General features: G+C 36.9%; 1 protein-coding gene across 5 annotated transcripts in view; it reads left to right on the top strand.

The window, feature by feature from the left end:
• The window catches only part of RC3H2 (ring finger and CCCH-type domains 2), a 59,731-nt gene extending 43,644 nt beyond the window's left edge, over positions 1-16,087 (top strand). For 2 of the 5 annotated variants that reach the window (XM_027556200.1, XM_027556203.1), the window contains 11 exons: positions 3,999-4,213; positions 4,880-5,313; positions 5,891-6,061; positions 7,825-7,971; positions 8,324-8,537; positions 8,770-8,854; positions 9,123-9,204; positions 9,305-9,439; positions 9,707-9,814; positions 9,912-10,060; positions 10,822-16,087. In XM_027556200.1, coding sequence (XP_027412001.1) covers positions 3,999-4,213; positions 4,880-5,313; positions 5,891-6,061; positions 7,825-7,971; positions 8,324-8,537; positions 8,770-8,854; positions 9,123-9,204; positions 9,305-9,439; positions 9,707-9,814; positions 9,912-10,060; positions 10,822-11,017 — 1,936 coding nt within the window. In that variant the 3' untranslated portion in view covers positions 11,018-16,087. Of the gene's footprint in view, positions 1-3,998; positions 4,214-4,879; positions 5,314-5,890; positions 6,062-7,824; positions 7,972-8,323; positions 8,538-8,769; positions 8,855-9,122; positions 9,205-9,304; positions 9,440-9,706; positions 9,815-9,889; positions 10,061-10,821 lie in introns of those variants that run through there. The other 3 variants (XM_027556202.1, XM_027556201.1, XM_027556204.1) reach the window with 3 other exon arrangements.
• The last annotated feature ends 395 nt before the right edge of the window (positions 16,088-16,482 follow it).

Genomic DNA, 16,482 nt, shown 5'->3' with positions numbered 1-16,482 from the left:
TGATGTGAAGAACTGATTCATTGGAAAAGACCCTGATGCTGGGAAAGATTGAAGGCAGGGAAAGGGGGATGACAGAGGATGAGATGGTTACATGGCATCACTGACTCGATGGACATGAGTTTGAGCCAGCTCTGGGAGTTGGTGATGGACAGGGAGGCCAGAGTCGGACACAACTGAGCAACTGAAGTGAACTGAGGAGGGTCTACTGTGAAGGAGGGCCTGGAATCCTGAAATTCATCTAGAGTGTAGCTATAGTAATCTAGCTATCTGGCCAGAATGAGATGGAAAGTTAGATTTTTTCCTTAAATCTGAATTTTTGGGATAGCTTGCATGATTTCATATGGCTTTGAACCTTGTCATCTAGAACCAGACATCCTGGAATGCAAAGTCAAGTGGGCCTTAGAAAGCATCACTATGAACAAAGCTAGTGGAGGTGATGGAATTCCAGTTGAGCTTTTTCAATCCTAAAAGATGATGCTGTTACAGTGCTGCACTCAATATGCCAGCAAATTTGGAAAACTCAGCAGTGCCCACAGGACTGGAAAAGGTCAGTTTTCATTCCAATCCCCAAAAAAGACAATGCTAAAGAATGTTCAAACTAACACACAGTTGCACTCATCTCACATGCTAGCAAAGTAATGTTCAAAATTCTCCAAGCCGTACTTCAACAGTATGTGAACTGTGAACTACCAGATTTTTCAAGCTGGATTTAGAAAAAGTAGAGGAACCAGAGATGAGAGTTTCAGAAAAATGTCTACTTCTGCTTCATTGACAACGTCAAAGCCTTTGACTGTGTGGATCCAGCAAACTGTGGAAAATTCTTAAAGAGATGGGAATAATAGACCACCTTACCTACCTCCTGAGAAATCTGTATGCGGTTCAAGAGGCAACAGTTAGAACTGGACATGGAACAAGACTGGTTCCAAATTGGGAAAGGAGTATTTCAAGGCTGGATATTGTCACCCTGGTTATTTAACTTACATGCAGAGTACATCATGTGAAATGCCAGGCTGGATGAAGCACAAGCTGGAATCAAGATTGCCAGGAGAAATATCATTAACCTCAGATATGCAGATGACACCACCCTTATGGCAGAAAGCAAAGAACTAAAGAGCCTCTTGATGAAGGTGAAAGGAGAGTGAAAATGTTGGCTTAAAACTCAACATTCAGGAAACTAAGATCATGGCATCCGGTTCCATTACTTCATGGCAAATAGATGGGGAAACAGTGACAGACTTTATATTTTGGGCTCCAGAATCACTGCAGATGGTGATTGCAGCCATGAAATTAAAAGACGCTTGCTCCTTGGAAGAAAAGTTATGACCAACCTATACAGCATATTAAAAAGCAGAGACATTACTTTGCCAACGAAGGTCCATCTAGTCAAAGGTATGGTTTTTCCAGTAATCGTATATGGATGTGAGAGTTGGACTGTGAAGAAAGCTGAGCGCCAAAGAATTGATGCTTTTGAACTGTGGTGTTGGAGAAGACTTTTGAGAATCCCTTGGACTGCAAGGAGATCCAACTAGTCCATCCTAAGGGAAATCAGTCCTGAATATTCATTGGAAGGCCTGATGTTGAAGCTGAAACTCCAAAACTTTGGCCACCTGATGTGGAGAACTGACCCATTTGAAAAGACTCTGATGCTGGGAAAGATTGAAGGTGGGAGGAGAAGGGGATGACAAAGGATGAGATGGTTGCATCACCAACTCAATGGACATGAGTTTGTGTAAGCTCCGGGAGTTGGTGATGGACAGGGAAGTCTGGCATGCTGCAGTCCATGGGGTCGCAAAGAGTCAGACATGACTGCATGACTGAACTTACCTGAACTTGAACCTTGTCATGAATTTGAGTGCCTTTTTCCTGCAGTCTAAGACTTTGCCATTCAAAAAGTACTTATCCAGATTTTATGGTATGTGACATTCTGATACGGAAAAGCAGATAATCTGTGTAAAGCACTTAGCATATTGCCTAGAATAAGCTTAGTAATTGCTGTGTACATTAAAACAAACTGTGGAAAATTTTTAAAGAGATGGAAATACCAGGCCACTTCACCTGCCTCCTGAGAAATCTGTATGCGGGTCAAGAAGCAACAGTTAGAACTGGACATGGAACAACAGACTGGTTCCAAATCAGGGAAGGAGTACGTCAAGGCTGTATTTTGTCACCGTGCTTAGTTAATTTATATGCAAAATACATCATGCGTGATGCCAGGCTGGATGAAGCACAAGCTGGTATCAAGATTGCTGCGAGAAATACCAATAACCTCAGATATGCAGATGATACCACCCTTACAGCAGAAAGCGAAGAACTAAAGATCCTCTTGATGAAAGTGAAGGAGGAGAGAGAAATAGTTGGCTTAAAACTTAACATTCAGAAAACTAAAACCATGGCATCTGGTCCCATCACTTCATGGGAAATAGATGGGGAAACAATGGAAACAGTGACAGACTATTTTTTGGGCTCCAAAATCACTGCAGATGGTGACTGCAGCCATGAAATTAAAAGACTCTTGCTCCTTGGAAGGAAAGTTATGACCAACCTATACAGCATATTAAAAAGCAGAGATATTAAAGATATTACTTTGCCAACGAATGTCCGTCTTTTCAAAGCTATGGTTTTCCAGTAGTCATGTATGGATGTAAGAGTTGGACTATAGAGAAAGATGAGCGCCAAAGAATTGATGCTTTTGATCTGTGGTGTTGGAGAAAACTCTAGAGAGTCACTTGGACCGCAGGGAGATCCAACTAGTCCATCCTAAAGGAGATCAATCCTGAGTATTCATTGGAAGGTCTGATGCTGAAGCTGAAGCTCCAAAACGTTGGCCACCTGATCCAGAGAACTGACTCATTTGAAAAGACCCTGATGATGGGAAAGATCGAGGGCAGGAGGAGAAGGGGACGACAGAGGATGAGATGGTTGCATGGCATCGCCGACTCAATGGACATGGGTTTGAGTAAGCTCCTGGAGTTGGTGATGGACAGGGAAGCCTGACGTGCTGCATTCCATGGGGTCACAAAGAATCGGACCCGACTGAGTGACTGAATTGACTTACTGTTGTTATGAGGAAATCCTAATTATTTTCCTTCTTGCCTTTATTGAACTTCAAAGAGTAAGCCCAGCACTAAAATACCTTTAACGTCTAAGCTGTTTGTACTTACTATTCTTATCTACAATTTCTTAGTTATTTTCTACATTTTGATACACAAATACACATAAAAGTAAGCATCTTCTAGATTAATCTCAGCTAGACTTAAAGGCACCCCATATTCCTTGTTGTTTATAAAACTGTTGCTTTAATAAGGGCTTCTTTAGTTTGAGATGCAGTGTATTGAATTCCTGCATCATTAACAAGATCTTTTTCTTCAGTTACCACCACATATCTTCTCTCTGCCAGAGTTTGACTTCTTCAGAGGATGTAAGAAGCCACGGTAAGATCCTCTGGAAGTGATTGCGTGGTGACTCAACAAAAAGTCATTTGTGTTTTCTTTTTTTTTAATAAAAGAAAGCTTATGTGTTTTTCATCAGTTTAATGAGTAATACCATTTTATTGGTATTCTGTTTGTCCAGCAGATATTTACTGACTACCTACTGTGTGGCAGGAACTTTTCCATTTGTCCAACAAATACTACTGAGTGCCTTCTATATGCCACAAACGTTTACAGTCCTAGGGATATAGCAGTTAACAAAATGGACGAAAATCGCCTTTCTTCATTGAGTTTACATTTCAATTAATCTTAACTCTTAATAGAACAGTCCTACCTGGAATTTGTGTTTTTTTTTTTCACCCTCACCAAAATATGATATCTTTTACTATAATCTTGTGAACTAATAGTAGAAGGTAGCAGTAAAATTCATTGCCTTATTTGTCACCTGAAAAACCTGAAGCATTGTCTGTCAATGGTCACTATATAATTTTATGAAAAATTCCTAATGATGAAGACTTAACGGACATAGGCAGTGATGTATCATTTCCATTTGTTAAATTTTTCCTCTAGTAAAATTGGCTCTCCACCCAAGACTCCTGTAAGTAATGTAGCGGCTACCTCAGCTGGGCCCACTAGTGCTGGAACAGAGCTGAATTCTGTGCCTCCAAAATCCAGCCCATTTATCACTAGAGTACCAGTATATCCTCAGCATTCTGAAAACATTCAGTATTTTCAAGATCCAAGGACTCAGATACCCTTTGAAGTCCCACAGTACCCACAGACTGGTAAGTGATTTTAGATAATTCTAAGAAAAAGAAACTACAATATAACATTTGTTGTAGTAAATCATTGAGTCATTTATAGCTATCTAGAATATCTACATTAAAAAAATTAATCCTTTGGACTGTATGACCCTTAAATTTTCTTCCTGTCTTAAGAATCTATGATTCTACCTACCAATAGTTTTAATATTTCTCAGTCCTATGAATCAAATATGGGGTTCATGATGAGCTTTAGTGAGTTTTGTATATCCTCAGAAATAATATACTAAGTGTTTGGTGTATATACACTTAAAGTATAATTTTGAAAGGACAGCACACAGCTTATATGGATTAAGAAGGATGTCTTTAAACTCTGCTCCCCAAAAGATTAAGAATCAATGATCTAACTAATTACTTAAACCAAAACCTGTGGCCCTCGAAGGAAATTTACCAGGCATCTGTTAATAGTTCATTGTATGTTTTTAAGGAGCAGTTTAACAAAATGTTGAATGTTAAGGATTTTGATATAGTGGTGTCTTGAAAGCATGTAGTATCTTTGTAATCCAGGGGTAACTAAAATTCAAAACTTATGTTATTTTCCCACATTAAAGGCTGCTTTAGACTTAAACCATTATAAGATGTTAAATATTACTAAAATTACATTAAATATTCCTCTTTCCAATTTTCAAGGATACTACCCACCACCTCCAACGGTACCAGCTGGTGTGGCTCCCTGTGTTCCTCGCTTTGTGAGGTCCAATAATGTTCCAGAGTCCTCCCTCCCACCTGCTTCCATGCCATATGCCGATCATTACAGTACATTTTCCCCTCGAGATCGAATGAATTCTTCTCCTTACCAACCTCCTCCTCCGCAGCCGTATGGACCAGTTCCCCCAGTACCTTCTGGAATGTATGCTCCTGTGTACGACAGCAGGCGCATCTGGCGCCCACCTATGTACCAACGAGATGACATTATTAGAAGCAATTCTTTACCTCCAATGGATGTGATGCACTCGTCAGTGTATCAGACGTCTTTGCGGGAAAGATATAACTCATTAGATGGGTATTATTCAGTGGCTTGTCAGCCACCAAGTGAGCCAAGGACAACTGTGCCTTTACCAAGGGTAAGTGATAATGGAACTAGGAATGCTAGCTAGTACAGCACAGTGGTTAAGAGTCTAGTGTCTGATGTTACAACATTTGGGTATATCCTGGCTCCTTCACTTACTAATTGTGTAACTTAATGGAATTTACTTGACTTCTCTATGTCAGTTTTTTCACTTTTGATGGAAATAATAGTAGTACCTACCTCATAAGGCTGTTGTGAGGATTAAATCAGAAAAAGCTCTTAGACTTGGACCTGATGCATATACATGCTCAATAAATGTTATGTTTGGATACGAAAGTGATCAGAAAGTAAAAAGAAATCTTCAAGATACAAAGACAGGGCCTGTTTTTTACTATCCCCACATATATACATACGATTTTCCTAAACCAGAAAAGTGAGTGCTCAGATTTTACTCTTAACATTATTTAAACCCTTTCATTTAAGTGTATGGAGAATAGGCTAGGGGGACTTCCCTTCTGTATTCTTTTTTGTCCCAACAGTATAATAAATGTTCACATTATTTCCACAGAGCATAGTTAAATTTATTTACTGCTCCCTAGATGATTAAGATTGTTTCTTTTGTCCCCCCTTAGGAACCTTGTGGTCATTTGAAGACCAGTTGCGAGGAGCAGATAAGAAGAAAGCCAGAGCAGTGGGCACAGTACCACACTCAGAAAGCACCTCTTGTCTCTTCAACTCTTCCTGTGGCAACACAGTCACCAACACCACCTTCTCCTCTATTCAGTGTAGACTTTCGCACTGATGTAAGAAAGAAAGGTTTTAATCACTTGATGTTGCAGGGACAGGTCAGACGACTGACTTCAGAGCACTCATTCAAGCTAGGGATAGCTGTGTTGGATATTTTGCATTGGTTTGGTGGCAGTTGAGTTTAATTCAATAAACATTGAGTATGTAAGCTCTATGGCCAGGCATTGTGACACTGAAGACTGCTAACAAATCACAGTCCTTTTCCACCAAGAATTCAAGTCTTTCCAGCACTATAGTTCTCCTTATTTTTATAGATTTTATTGATAAATAAGATTTATACCCACCATTTATTGAGCACTTACGTGGCCAGGCACTGTGCTAAGCATTTACATGTTATTTAATTCTTACAAAATCCTTAGGGGGCAGGTATTACCCATATTTTATAGGTTAGGAATCCTACTCAGAGAAGTTAAGTAATTTGCCCAAGTAATAAATCGAGCCTATAAATAGCTTGGATTTGAATTCTGGTCTGTCTGAGGCGTTTCTTCCCTACTTCACAATAAGTGCAGAAATGACTATTATTCATGGTGTTTTAAATCACTGTTAAGTATTGTTCTTATCATTTCAAGACAGGTTTTGTACCAGGATTGTTTTAATGTACCCTGTTTTCCATACTGTTATATTTAGAGCAAACCGTTAATTTTTCTTTGATTCATCTGGTTTATTCCCTATCCCTAGATATACTAATATAATTTTTTTTTCTAACCTTTTCATTAAATTTGCAAAATTTCAACATATGCAAAAAGAGAATAGTAATAAACTTCATGTATCCATTATACAGTTATCAACTCAGCCAATCTTGTTTCATTTGTAGCCCTTCTTCCTACTGATTTATTTTGAAATAATCCTGGAAGTAATCCTAGACATCATATTTTTCCATCCGTAACTGTTGAATTTTTAAAATAGACATATTTTTTTAAAAATCCTAGATAGCATATTTTTCCATCCATAAATTTGAATTTTTAAATTCATCTTCCCAGTCCCTTTGTCAGATCCCCAGGCTGGGAAGCCTGACCTGGGGCTCAGAATCTTCACAATAGTGGGAGAACTTCTTTGGTATTATTGTTAACCAGTTTGTGGGTCACTCATCTGGCTGGTATGGGATTTGGTTTCATTGTGATTGTACCCTTCCTACCACATCAGTGTGGTTTCTCCTTTGTCTTTGGACGTGTCAGGTATCTTTTTTTCATGGGTTCTAGCATCCTCCAGTCGATGTTTGTTTAACACCTAGTTGCAATTTCAGTGCTCTCGCAGGAGGAGATGAGCGCATGTCCTTCTACTCTGCCATCTTGAACCAATCCCGATCCAAATTTATCTCATCAAAATTAGACTTCTTCAAAGCAGCTAACCATCTTGAGAAGAGTGTTGCCACTTGCTTAATACGAAAATGTATTTCTATGTATGTGTTTATGTATGTGTGTGTTTTTTTTGCTTTTTTTTCATTTTTTGGAGCACTTTGTACCATGTTAGAGGCATGCTGTAAATTGTTTTTTATTCTGGGTAGTGTCACTCTGGGGTTCCTTATGAATTCTTAAAGGACAAAGTGAAAAAGAGAAGGCATTCTGTTTCTGTTAAGATGTAATATAAATACGTACTATTTATAACTTTTTACAGTTTTTATATTAGTTATTGAATGTTTAATTATTCACTATAAAGTGCTGTGAATTCTATAATAGTTACTTTATATTAGTTACAAGTTTGTAATTTAAATTTCTTATCAATTGCCTTTGCTTTTATTTTTCGTTCTTTTTTTAACCAGTTCTCTGAAAATGTGAGTGGCACAAAATTTGAAGATGATCATCTTTCCCATTATTCTCCCTGGTCTTGTGGCACCATCGGTTCTTGTATAAATGCCATTGATTCAGAGCCCAGAGATGTGATTGCTAATTCAAATGCGGTATTAATGGTATGATTTGGGGGGCAAGGGTTATGCATGTTGATTCAAATTTTAGAATGATTGAAAGCTTTCGTCTTCATTTTGTTGCTATATACAGTAACTCATCTGTAAGCAGCAGATATATTTAGGTAAGTCTGAAATAAATTGCAGCCAGTGTTTATTTTATTTTATTTTATTTTTTTCAGTGTTTAAATTATTTGAACATAGTGTTTTAAAAATAGATGTTGGGTTATGACTGAGATATACAGTTAATATTAAATCTACCAGAGAACCTAATTTCATGTTTTTTTTGAAAGCTTTTACTTGTATTATTAGCTGAAATAATTGCCCACGATCTATTTATTTTCTTCTGTTTATACAGGACCTGGACAGTGGGGATGTTAAGAGAAGAGTGCATTTATTTGAAACTCAGAGAAGGACAAAAGAAGAAGATCCAATAATTCCTTTTAGTGATGGACCCATCATCTCAAAATGGGGTGCGATTTCTAGATCTTCCCGTACTGGTTACCATACCACGGACCCTGTCCAGGCCACTGCTTCCCAAGGAAGTGCAACCAAGCCCATCAGTGTATCAGGTAATCCATATCATTAGTACTTCACCTGGTATGGTCTAGCACTGTGCTTTATAATCCTCACTCTGTTAGGTATAGAACATGTCTCTCCATTTAACAACCACTGTAAACCTAGAGTTAAACAGCTTAGCCAGGAGAGCATGGCTACTTAGATAAAAGTGGATTTTGGGGGGAAGGTATACATTCACATCTGCATCTAATTTTTCACTTTTCTGGTCATTGTTTCTTTCTACAGATTATGTACCTTATGTCAATGCTGTTGATTCAAGGTGGAGTTCATATGGTAATGAGGCTACATCATCAGCACATTATATTGAACGGTAACGTTGCTCTTAATTCTTTAGGATTCTCTATTCTCAGACTTGTCTATATTCCCAAAGTACAGATCAAAGTCCCAGTTATTCATGAACTGTGTTTTGCTAGTGTTAACTATATAATGAATTTCTGAAAAAAGTTTACATCTGGAATAATGATTGAAACTTTCAGGGTTGATCTGTTATGTAAAACATATATAGTATATAGTTATTATATAGTCATTACTTCTTTAGTTGCTTCATTTTGTAACAGTAAACAAATTTCTCTTTAAAGCGACAGATTCATTGTTACCGATTTATCTGGTCATAGAAAGCATTCCAGTACTGGAGACCTTTTGAGCATTGAACTTCAGCAGGTAGGCTCTGTGTCAGTCAGCTTTGAGTTTATTTTTAAAAAAAGAATGATGTTTAAAAGCTAAAGGCTGGAACCTGACTCTCTTTTTTTTTCCCCTCTAGGCCAAGAGTAACTCATTGCTTCTTCAGAGGGAGGCCAATGCTCTGGCTATGCAACAGAAGTGGAATTCCCTGGATGAAGGCCGTCACCTCACATTAAATCTTCTAAGTAAGGAAATTGAACTGAGAAATGGAGAGGTAAGGACACTGACCCTCTCAGCCTCATCCCTGGTATATTTGCTGTTTGCTGCTGCTGCATGTTGTTTTATCCATTGTTTAGTGCATTTTATGCCATTACTTAGCATGGCTTTTTCTGGTAGATGATTGCTTTTAAAATTTAACAGTAGCAATAAAATTGTAATCCCAGATTTCTTTTCTTATATCAGTCATTGAGATTTGCATTTTCATTTAAAAGGGAAGCCCCAGTTTCCACAGATATGAAATCAGTATTTTTCTTAATTACAGAGTGATTATACAGAAGATGCAGCTGATACTAAGCCTGATAGGGATATTGAGTTAGAGCTGTCAGCACTTGATACTGATGAACCTGATGGACAAGGTGAACAGATTGAAGTAAGTACCACAATTAGATATCCAGGAGGCTTTACTCCACTGGAAATTAAAGTACACAACATGTTCCTCCCGAAGGATTAACATTTTATTTGCGTAGGAGATCCTGGACATACAGCTTGGTATCAGTTCTCAAAATGATCAGTTGCTGAATGGAACAGCAGTAGAGAATGGGCATCCAGTCCAGCAGCACCAAGAGGAGCCTCTGGAGCAGAAGAGACAGAGTTTAGGTGAAGACCGTGTGATTCTGTGAGTGTTAGACGTAAGATTCATAACCACTGGGCATAAGCCATGAATATTTAAAGAGAAATAGATACACCATTAAATTCATTTTTGATTTTATCCTATGAGGGGAAAACCTCATAGTAATAAGGCAATGATTTGGTCAGTCTGGATTTTTAGGAGAGCAGAGGTAAATTTGAACTGTCAAAGTGCTCCATGCTAGTAGCCTCAAACTTGCTTTTTATTGGGATCAATGTTTATTTTTATACTTGAGCATCAGAAGGATAAGATGGTTGGATGTCATCACTGACTCTGGACATGAGTTTAAGCAAACTCAGGGAGATAGTGAAGGACAGGGAGGCCTGGCATGCTGCAGCTCTTGGTGTCACAGAGAGTCAGACATGACTTAGCGACTGAACAACAATCAGGTTATACTTTCACTGTCTGACAGGCAAGCATCAAAACTACAAAATGCAGAATTAAAACCTAAATAAAGGGTTTCCCTTTAAAAAAATCATGTTAAGATATTCTCGATCGTTAGTATAATTACTGCCAAAAATATGGGTTTATCTTGAACTTGATAGTTTGTTGGCCTTAAACTAACCAATCTTCTAATTTTTTATTATAATTTTTCAAAAATGGGATTTTTTTTTAGTCACTAAAAAAAAAGATATGCTGTTTCTAGGGGCTCTTAAAGTGTGTTATAGCTTTTATTCAGCATGCATGGTTACTCCTAAAAGTTTTCGCTTAAAGCTAATTTGTTTTCAATGTCATTTATTTTCTCCCAGGGAAGAGCAAAAAACAATTCTGCCGGTAACTTCTTGCTTTAGCCAGCCACTCCCAGTGTCCATCAGCAATGCGAGTGGCCTACCCATCACCACATCTGTCAGTGTTGGCAACCTCATTCTGAAAACTCATGTTATGTCTGAAGATAAAAACGACTTTTTAAAATCCGTTGCAAATGGGAAGATGGTTAATAGCTGAAAGGAGGTTCATCTTTCAAATTTGTGACCATACCATGGAAGCATTTACACTAGCTTTTTATATATATAATATATATTATATAATGTATATTTTTTTTAAAAAAAAGATATTACTGGGGGCATCCATTTCCTGTGGACTCTTTGATACTTTAAGCCCTCTTGCATTAGCATTATGAAAAAAAAGAAAATTTACTTTACTAGGGTAACACGTTCACTTTCCAGAAGTGATTGGAATTTGGACATTTAACTTAAGCTTCAAGCAGCTTTTTATGAGTTTGTAGCAATCCGGTGCAGTAACTGAGCCATTTCCTATTTTAAATGGCTTCTATAGAAAATTAACAACTCAGTTATTAAACTAGCAGGATCCTACAATGATACATCTAGTGAAAGTAGACTTAATTAACTTATTTATTTCTATTTTATGTTTCACTGAGAGAAGTTTCCATCTCATTCCAGCTGCTTTATTTATCTTTTTCATGGGACTTTGCATGGATTTTTTTTCCTTTTTTTTTTTTTTTTTTAAATTTTGAAGAGTGGAGTTAGACGTTCTTACCATAGAATTTTACAGGGTTATATACTAGGTTTCTTTACTGCATTATATGTAGGAGTGTGGTGCAGTGCTTTTATCTGTAGCATTTAACTTTTTTTTCAGTTTTCCATTTTTCAAGAATAGTTTCTGCTTTGTTAATATTTATACACAGGCTACTTGTTGAAGTAAGTAATTAAATATATAACCAAGTGCCTAAGTCTTTCAGCTGATGTACTAGATATTAAATTCTCCTAAGTTATGCAGAATCGTTTTTACAATTTTGATAAATTATGCACTAATGTAATGGCAGTTTTTTAAAATGCAGATTTAAGCCTGTACATTATTGAATCTGATGACTTGGCAAAAGAATCAGGTGCTTTCAGCTTTTTGAGAAAACCCTGTATGTAGCGTTTGCACTGACTAACAAGATGGTATTGCTGGGTTTTTAATTTAATTAATTTGGATGTTCATTGCATTATCTTGGTTAAATATTGTTTATTGTTACTTCATGTTGGGGTTTAATTTTCTTTGTTTTCTGTTAGGTTGATAAGACTATGAACCATGTAATAATAGAATATTGGCTAACCTTTATTCATACTTAAAAACATGAATGATTGCTGCCCTGCTAAAATGTGACTGAAAAGTGTTTTGACTTGGCATCTGAAAGTATGCAGTATGTTCAACCAGCTGTGCTCCAGATTTGTGGGAGATATTTTACTGAAACCTAAATTTCAGTCAACATTTGAAAACAAAAGCTGGGCATTCCTTCCTGGTGATCTTACCTATAGTTTGTGTCTTTGTCCCCCCCCCCCCCCTTATTTCTTTAAGATTAGTTTGACTTTTATTATTATTTTTTAATTAACTTCTGTGAAGTTGTTTACTCTGAAAATTGTACTGGAATATTTTAAGCCAAGCTGATCTTTCACCAGGTGTACTGTATGTAAGGGCTTTTCCTGCTAGCAAGATGCTTAAACAGGATCATGTTATTGGTCGTCTGAGCTATTTAGTTGTTTTACAAAACCACAGCATTGTATCAGATAAGATTTTGATAAAAAGTTTTGTGCACATTTCCAGGGGCGGGAGGGTTGACATTTCCCTGAAATTTCTTGATCAGAATGAGTAAATACTGGTGTTTGATACCTGTCTTAATGAACATGCTCATAAGGTGACTGATAAGTTGTAAATATACCTGAGAAACAAAGGGGTAGTTTTGATATTCTGGTGTCAGTATGGAAGATCTTACACATTTATTTAATACTCAGATGTATGAAGATGTTTGTTTGTAGCATAACAGCACAGTAGCCTTGACTTAGTTTCCTTTGGTTAGTACTGTACCTTTTTGCCATGGCCAGTGCCCCTTTCCCTGCAAAGACATTTTATTTATTTCACTCTGTAACCTGAAATGAATAGGAACAAGAGTTTTAAACCATGTTACATTAACTTATTTCCAACATTATGAATTAGCCTAGGATATTACAGGAACGTGATTGTTATATAATTTATATCAGAACCTTTCTATAAAATATGCGCTTATTACATTTGAAATGCTTCCAATGTACTTTATTTGCTGTTTGTATTTCCAAAAAGGATATGCAAACCAGTATGTCTATTTCATGGATATTTAAATAGTGAGATCTTCCATGTTGAAGGTAATGTATTTTTTTTTAAGATTTTAAAATTGCTATTTTGTTACAAAATAGAGACCTATTAACAGTTTGAGAGCTCCTTATGTGCCCTCAGGGAAAGAACCCTCTGTGCAACAGAACTACGCAAAACATCTTCAGCACGTTCTGAGGGTGAATATATACTACATAAATTGATCTTGTGTATTTAACCTTATCTTTTTAATTTTAAAATTGAAGTTTTGAAACTTGGTTGTGCTCTGCTGGAGGGGGTTGGGATAAACTGCTTAGGTGTTTGCCTACTTGTCCAGTGAAATTACATTTGCATCAGTGTATGTATATACCTGCCAACTTTATTGGTATGTCTCAGAACACTTATATTAAAATAATGCTTGTCTTGCAGCAGGTGATCCCATAAAACAATAATTCCTTGTTCTTAAAAACTTACTCTCTTCCTCACTAACAGCATAGGAATTGTTTCTGTGTAGGGATGATTCTGTATTGCATCCTTTATGTAGTGACCATCTTCTGTTTCTCATGGCGTGAAGTAAATGTGTAGTAAAGACATTGGTTCTCTGCCACTTGAGAAGAAAGAGCAGTTTATCTGATCCTTCTTCTGAAAGGTACCTAATGGTATCATAGAGGAGAAAATCACAAATCAGACCTAGAGTGTGACTTTTATAGTGGGGTTATTCCCTGTCATTTGACCCTTTTACCAACATGTTCATGATGTACATATATTTGAAATCAAAAGATATAAAGCAATAGGAGAGGAAGTTTGTAATGTCAACTAAACTGCATATGTGGTGTGTGGTCTAATTAGGAAAAAGTAGTCTGAGGTCTGAAAAGTGGGAAAATGGTGGGGGGTTTTTGTTTTGTTTTGACTTTTTGTGTTTTGTAAAACTTCTGAGTCACATTCTGAAGTTCATGTGCCTCATTCAGATACTATGATGTAGCATCAGTAGTTCTTTCCTTATGGTCCCATCTCACCTCATGAATCCTGAGAAAGTTACTGAAGTATTTTGTCTAGTTGGTACCTGAACAAAGCAGATTCCTTTGCTTTCCTGCCATGACTTTCAATACCATCTCATAAACCAGCGTCATGCGTGAAAGTTGTGGATCGTAATTTTTAAGAGGAGGTACTTCGGTGGGTCAGTAGCACTGATACTTTTCCTAGTAGCTGTTTACTCTCAGAATAATAAATGAAACCTCCTATGCTAGAAATGAAATTTTCTATTTGTGTGGATCTGGTCACTTTCAACTCACATTTCAAGTTGATTCTAAGTTTATAAAGCACATCTCAGTTTTGTATGTTGCTTTGAGAAAATTACAGGATGCACAGTAATTTGTAGGAATTTAAAATGGGATCATTTAAACATTTGAAAATTTGTTTTAAAAACCATCTAGCTTGCTTGTACATTTTAGATGTTAAAGCCCTTGTTGTCTTGTTAACAGGCGTGGAGTTTGTAATGATCAGATTGAGCATGTGATTTCAGCTTTGAATCTGAATATTTCTTCCCTAGTTGCTAGATTCATTTTCTGAGCAGACTGTCACTAGTATTGGTGACTAATCATTCAAGGGGAAAGTTGCATTTGCAACTGTGTATTGCTTTTCTGGAAGAAATTTCCTTGTGTCTTAGTGAATGAAGAGTGTTGTTGGGATCACTTGCTGTAACTCCTACATAAGAACCCCTTCTGCAAGCAGAACACAAATGCACATGCTCAAGGAGTATCTCATCTTCTGAATAAATTGAATAAATTTGCTAGTCATTCCTTTATACTAGCGGTTTCTTTGTATTCCTTTGCTGGCAAGGGAATACAAGGAGTCAAGGCCACCAATCAGAACACCCCACATTTGAGTGGAGTCCTATTTTTACTCCAAGAGCAGTTATTCCCCGAAGTCTGAAATTGGCAGTTTTTTTCTTTTTTTAAATAAAAAAATTTAAATCTCCTTAAACCAGTGGAACACAGACACTGGCTGCACTTAGTACTGCCAAAAGCCAAGGTCATTTGCATATATTCCATCAATCTGTCCAGAATTAGGCCTCACTTTATAACCCAAGGCATGGAAGTGCATGCATTCTCTTAGCTGGGCAAACAATTATACTGTAGTTGTGATACAACACATGTGGCTTTTATTTGTACTGCACATATCCACTGTACAGCCACTTGGGAGTATCGTGGTTAGCTTGCAGCAACTGCTGTCTGCATTTATACTGTTTATTGCATATTCTTTTCCCTGGAAGTGAAAGAGAAATGTTTTTTCTTGTTGCATTGATTACATTTTATAAATTTGCTTAGCTGGAAAGTTTGGGAAAAGAGGCCTGTTTGTCAATTGTACAACCGATTGTGAAGCTCTAGTGTGAATATTTTTACGTCTGTATTAGACATTTTCTTTGCAAATCTATTGTTCGATTGAAATGTAAATGAAATTAAAAGATGGTGTACACCCATCATGTAAAAAGCAGGCACCATCTCTAAGATGGATTTAATGCTCATTTTTAAGGCATATACTCAGCTTCTATTTAAAACTATAATTTAAAATAATTCTGTACAATGAAATGGGGAATATATATGGGAATAAATTCTATTCCATTTATTTCAATTTGAATTTTCCAAATTGTAATGTTTCCCTTTGTGCTATAGAAATAGGATTAAACAGGGGAAGGCTAGGATTCATAAGGCCTGTATATGGGGGGAGGGCAGAGATGGAACAATGAGGGTTGTGATGATAGTGAATAGCAAAGAGTGAATTCTGTGTGTTTTTGCTGTAGCACTGAAGTGAAGAGATATTAGCTTTGGCTGTTCACAGAATAGAGCATCATGATTTCCAGTGTTTGAGAGAAAATTGATGGAACAAGTTTGCAGTACTTGACATGTATTTGCATGCACAAAATAAAATTATTTGTCCACCTTAAAAGTTGTTTGTTTAGTATCAATATTAAGTTTATAGTGCATTTTAGTTACCTTGACTTCCTTGGCAAATTTTTTGGTTTCACCAAGCTACCAGGATACTCTTTGAGATTTAAATAATCACCTGCCTCATGCATTCATCACTGGTAAGGATCTGAAAGAAGTAGATAGGCCAGGGAGGTTGAAATACTCCTTAATTCGATCAGTCACTTTATTCATTCAATGTAGAGTATTTTCTATATGGAAGATGAGGACATAGATAATGCCAGCAGTTCACAATCTAGTGGAGAAAATAGACTAAATACACAAATAATGATTCTGAAATAGTGTATTAAAGAAGTATGAAGACTGTCCAGGGGGACCTCAGAATGTAACAGAGAATGGCCTCAGTGGATCAAGACA

The sequence above is a fragment of the Bos indicus x Bos taurus genome, chromosome 11, assembly GCF_003369695.1.
Source record: "Bos indicus x Bos taurus breed Angus x Brahman F1 hybrid chromosome 11, Bos_hybrid_MaternalHap_v2.0, whole genome shotgun sequence".
NCBI classification, from domain to species: domain Eukaryota; kingdom Metazoa; phylum Chordata; class Mammalia; order Artiodactyla; family Bovidae; genus Bos; species Bos indicus x Bos taurus.
Note: the sequence above shows the minus strand (reverse complement) of the source record. Positions and strands in the feature narration are given on the sequence as shown.